At 62.2% G+C, this 4,207-nt stretch overlaps 1 protein-coding gene across 1 annotated transcript in view; it reads left to right on the forward strand.

Moving 5' to 3' along the window:
- The window catches only part of MXD4 (MAX dimerization protein 4), a 19,860-nt gene that overhangs the window by 6,886 nt on the left and 8,767 nt on the right, over positions 1 to 4,207 (forward strand). Inside the window, exons 4-5 of the mRNA XM_044913040.1 lie at positions 2,760 to 2,874; positions 3,853 to 4,015. Of these exons, the coding sequence (XP_044768975.1) occupies positions 2,760 to 2,874; positions 3,853 to 4,015 (278 nt within the window). The remainder of the gene's footprint in view (positions 1 to 2,759; positions 2,875 to 3,852; positions 4,016 to 4,207) is intronic.

Here is a 4,207-nt window from a genome sequence, read left to right on the forward strand (position 1 = left end):
CCCCCCCCCCCCCCCGGGAGAGAGCCATCCTAGGTGGCTGGGAGGCCGCACCTGCATCCTCCTCCTCCTCCACACGGATACTAACTTGGATAAGAATGGGACCTTGTTAGCCGCTGTTTCATAACTTGACCTTTCACCTGCCACCACGAGTGCTGTCCTGTGTCGGCGACTTCGCCACTGCGGGTCCCAGTGCTGACACAGACTCGCGGCCATGCTGCCCGCGCTCTTAGCCGTGGCCTCTGCTTAACGCTCCCCGCACCACCGCCGCCACGTTGTCACCCTGGGGGTGGAGCGAGTCGCTGCCACGGCCTTTGGGTGCTGCAGTCCCTGTTTGCTCCCCCACCCACGACCCTACGACGCGTGGCCGGCCACGCACTGGCCAGCCCCAGAGCCCGCCGGTCTTGGCAGTCGGGCCCAGGTGACGGCCTCCCCCACCCCGCCGGGCTTTCGTTTCCTCGCGGGCTGCGCGGCGGACTGGATTTTGTGTTAGCTTAGCGGTCTGTGTTCTGCAACTTGCCTGTGTGTGTCCTTTGCCCATTTCCACAGTAAGATACTCCTCTTTTTATTTTTGATGTGTATGAGCTCAAAATGTCACGAATACTAACCGTTTGTCTTTTATGTGTATTACAGATATTTTTCCACTGTTATTTGTCTTTTAGCTGTGTTTTTTCTTTCTTGTACAAATTCTCTTTCTGATTGTAAAAGTAATATGTGGTTTTTTTTTTTAGCATAGAAAGCCTGAAAATACAAAAACAAAAAACAAAACCGTAAAGCCAAAGAAATAAACGTTGCTAACCGCATCACCTGGAGACGCATGCCTCCTGTTCTTCATTGTGTCCTGTTGAGTCTCTCGTGTGCGTCTACTGTTTGAGTTTTTTAAACAATATTGGGTCCCTTGTCACGTAGGTGGTTCCGTATGCCGAACATTCATGATGCAAGAATGTAGACTACACTAAAATGGTGGTGGTGGGATTCAGGGTACTTCTCATTTATTATTTTTTTCTTTCTCTTGACTTGCAGTTTCTGATTTTACACAAAGGTCACGTACTGCTTATGTAAGCGGTAGATTGTAAGAATTGCCATTTGCTAGAGCTCAAAGGGACAAGGGGACCCCACCAGTGACCTGGGTGCAGGTGGCAGGACGGCAGGGCCCAGTGTGGAACTGTGGCTCTCTGGCTGGCGAGCCCCTCCTTGAGCACAGAGCGCAGGTTGCCGCCCCCCCCCCCCACCGTGTTCTGGCCCCATTTTCAGTGGGGCATCGGGCAGGGTCCTGGAGCCCCTTGGAGGTGGGGGAGCGGAGGTTCCTGGACTCTGGGTGGTCCTTCTGGCATGCCGCCTGCTCCAGCCCTGTAGTCCCGTGGAGGTGGGAGCTCATCTCTGAAGGTCCTCCAGCCTCGAGGCAGAGCGTGGGGCTGCTCCTCATGCAGGTCCTGGCTCCGCGTGGCCTCGGGGCGGAGCGCAGCCTTGGTCCTCCGTCCTGGAGGTTCTTCTGGATGACTTCTAGGTCCCGGGGTGCTGTGGGCTGGGGTGCTGGGTCGGGGGTGCTCTGTCAGTGGGAGGGTGCCGTGTGGGCCTGGGTGACAGACGTAGGGCCACGGGGTCCAAGTGCCGCCAGCCTTCCTCCTGCAGGGTGGGGCCGTTCTCGCTGCTCTGCTGACAGGCTCCTGCCCCGCACCTGGCTGCCCCTTCTCCCAGGCCTCGGGCGTCCCCTCAGTCCGCTGTCCGGCCAGGCTCTGAGGCTGAGTGGGGCTGTGGATGCGCGGGGGCTCTGGCAGGTCGGGGGCAGAGGTGAAAGCCGGGACTGGCTGAGGGAAGGGACCTGCACTGGCCATGGTGCTGGCAGGGCAGCTGGGCGGCAGGCTGTCAAGGCCTCACCAAAAACTCCTGCCCCCTGTCCTCTGGGGGTTTCTTAGCGTAGCCTAAGCAGAGCAGTGAGGCCGGGCCTCCCGCAGAGGCGGGGAGGGTTACGTGCATGTGGCAGAGGCCCCCTGGCCGTCCCAGTGGCCAGAGCGTGCTTCAGAGTGAGCTGTGGCCACCCCCCCCTGCCACCCCCTCCCCCGCAGGGATGAGCCAGGAAAGGCAGTGTTTCTGCACGGTCGGGATCTGGGCCAGAGCCCCTCACCCGAAGCCCCCGTGTGAACAGTGTCGCTGGGTCTTGTGAGGGCAGTTTGGTGAAAATCTGCATTTGTCTGCATGGACACAGGGATAAAATCTGGAATGAAGTGGTCTCCTCTCAGGGACATCAAACTCGGGGTGGGAGGGGCTGCTCCTTGGCCCTCCCTGAGCCCAGTAGACTTGCATTTCTGTGGTGACATGACCAGAGACCACCCTGAACTTGGCAAAGTGGAATGCCAATCTTGCCTGGGGCCCCCTGGACCTCTGGGAGCAGCCTGAGCAGGGCCCTAACCTCGCCGCCCCGGTGTGCCCTGGCCTCCTGGATCCACCGTGGAGGGTGGTGACCGCAGCGCGGGCTAGGGCTCTGAGGCCGTGCCTCGCAGGCCGTGCTGGGCTGGCTGGCTACCCGCACCCCAGCCACAGGCTCTCCGCTCCATCGGGGAATCCAGAAGGCAGGGACCGGGCTACTCGGGGGAAGCAGGCAGCCAGGCTGGAAGGGGAGTCCTGGGGAGGGACCCCAAGCAGGTCTGTGCAGGAGTCTGGCTGGCCGCCTCTCATGCCCCCAGACCTCTCAGGCCTGTCTGCTGCTGCTGTCCCCAGGGCTATGTCACCCCGGCCTGACGGTTCTGTCTCTCCTCTTTCAGACGAGCCAAACTCAGGCTCTATCTGGAGCAGCTCAAGCAGCTGGTGCCCCTGGGCCCTGACAGTACCCGCCACACCACGCTGAGCCTCCTCAAACGGGCCAAGATGCACATCAAGGTGAGCAGGGGGTCCACTGGTCTGACCAGCTGCCTCAGCTGACCCCAGCCCATCCCATACACCCCCGGGGAGTGACCAGGGGGCCTGAGGGGAGCCACCCAGCAGGTGTAGCCTGGGGACCTCTGGGGGTCTCTGGTGGTAGGTGAGGGCATAGGGGATGCTTAGGGTGGAGGGGGTCACAAGCACCTGCTGGGTTTTATCGAGAGGTGGTGGGGGTAGGAGGTAGCCATGCTAGGCTGGGGGAGGTGAAGGGGGTTACAAATGGCCCCTGGGGCCCTGGGCTGTGAAGGAGAGGTGGGGTCAGGAAGGGCAGGATGGGAAGCAGGCAGCCCAGGGGTGTTGGGAGGTTCTGGGTAGAGGGTGTAGTTGGTCTCCTGGGACTGGCAGAGGGGGTGGATGGAGTGAGCCATTGTCTGGGGTGGGCCCCCAAGGCCTCAAGACAGACCTGCTGGTTTGGGGGGGGGGTCTTAGGACGCTTGGGCCAACCACGGTAGGTCTCAGTCTCCTTGAAGGACTCCTCAAAGCCTCCGAGCCAGCACAGGCAGGGGCACCCCCAGGCAGGGTGGTTGGAGCTTACAGAGAGGCATGGTCCATGCCCTGGGGCCTCCGGGAGCAGGCAGCTTCCCAGAGCAGAGTGCGGCCCTCAGGGACAGGCAGGGGGTGGGGGGATGTCAGCAGTATGGGGGCAGCGGGGGCAAGACCACCAAGGGCAGGCTGTTCTCCAGGAGGCAGTGCCAGCCTGGGGCCCACACGTGCCGTGGGTCTTCTGGAGCTGGTCAGCAGATGCAGAGTGCAGGCCTGGGAGGTGGCACCTCATGTAACCCCTGGCAGGGTGAGGGGGCTGCTCCTCAGGCCTTTGCAGGGCCAGCGGTGGGGGATGAGAACCTGCTCTGCCCAGGCCGCTGTGCCCCAGTTCCTGGTCCGGGTACAGGGGATGGTCCCCCTGCCTCCCACCGCTCATAGCTCCCCCGCCCCCAGAAACTGGAGGAGCAGGACCGCCGGGCACTGAGCATCAAGGAGCAGCTGCAGCGGGAACACCGCTTCCTGAAGCGGCGCCTGGAGCAGCTGTCCATGCAGAGTCTGGAACGTGTACGCACGGACAGCACGGGCTCCGCCGTCTCCACTGATGACTCAGAGCAAGGTGGGGACATGGGAGCAGCCGGGCGGGAAGCTGGGAGGGTGGGGTTGGCTGAGGAAGGTGGGGACGACAGCAGATGTGTGTGAACGCTGGTAGCACACGTGGCGGGACGAGGCGGAACCTGGCCGGGAGAGGCGGGTCGTGGCGGGACGAGGCGGGAGAGGCGGGACGTGGTGGGACGTGGCGGGACGAGGC

Source organism: Neomonachus schauinslandi, chromosome 2 (genome assembly GCF_002201575.2).
Source record: "Neomonachus schauinslandi chromosome 2, ASM220157v2, whole genome shotgun sequence".
In the NCBI taxonomy this organism is placed as follows: Eukaryota; Metazoa; Chordata; class Mammalia; order Carnivora; family Phocidae; genus Neomonachus; species Neomonachus schauinslandi.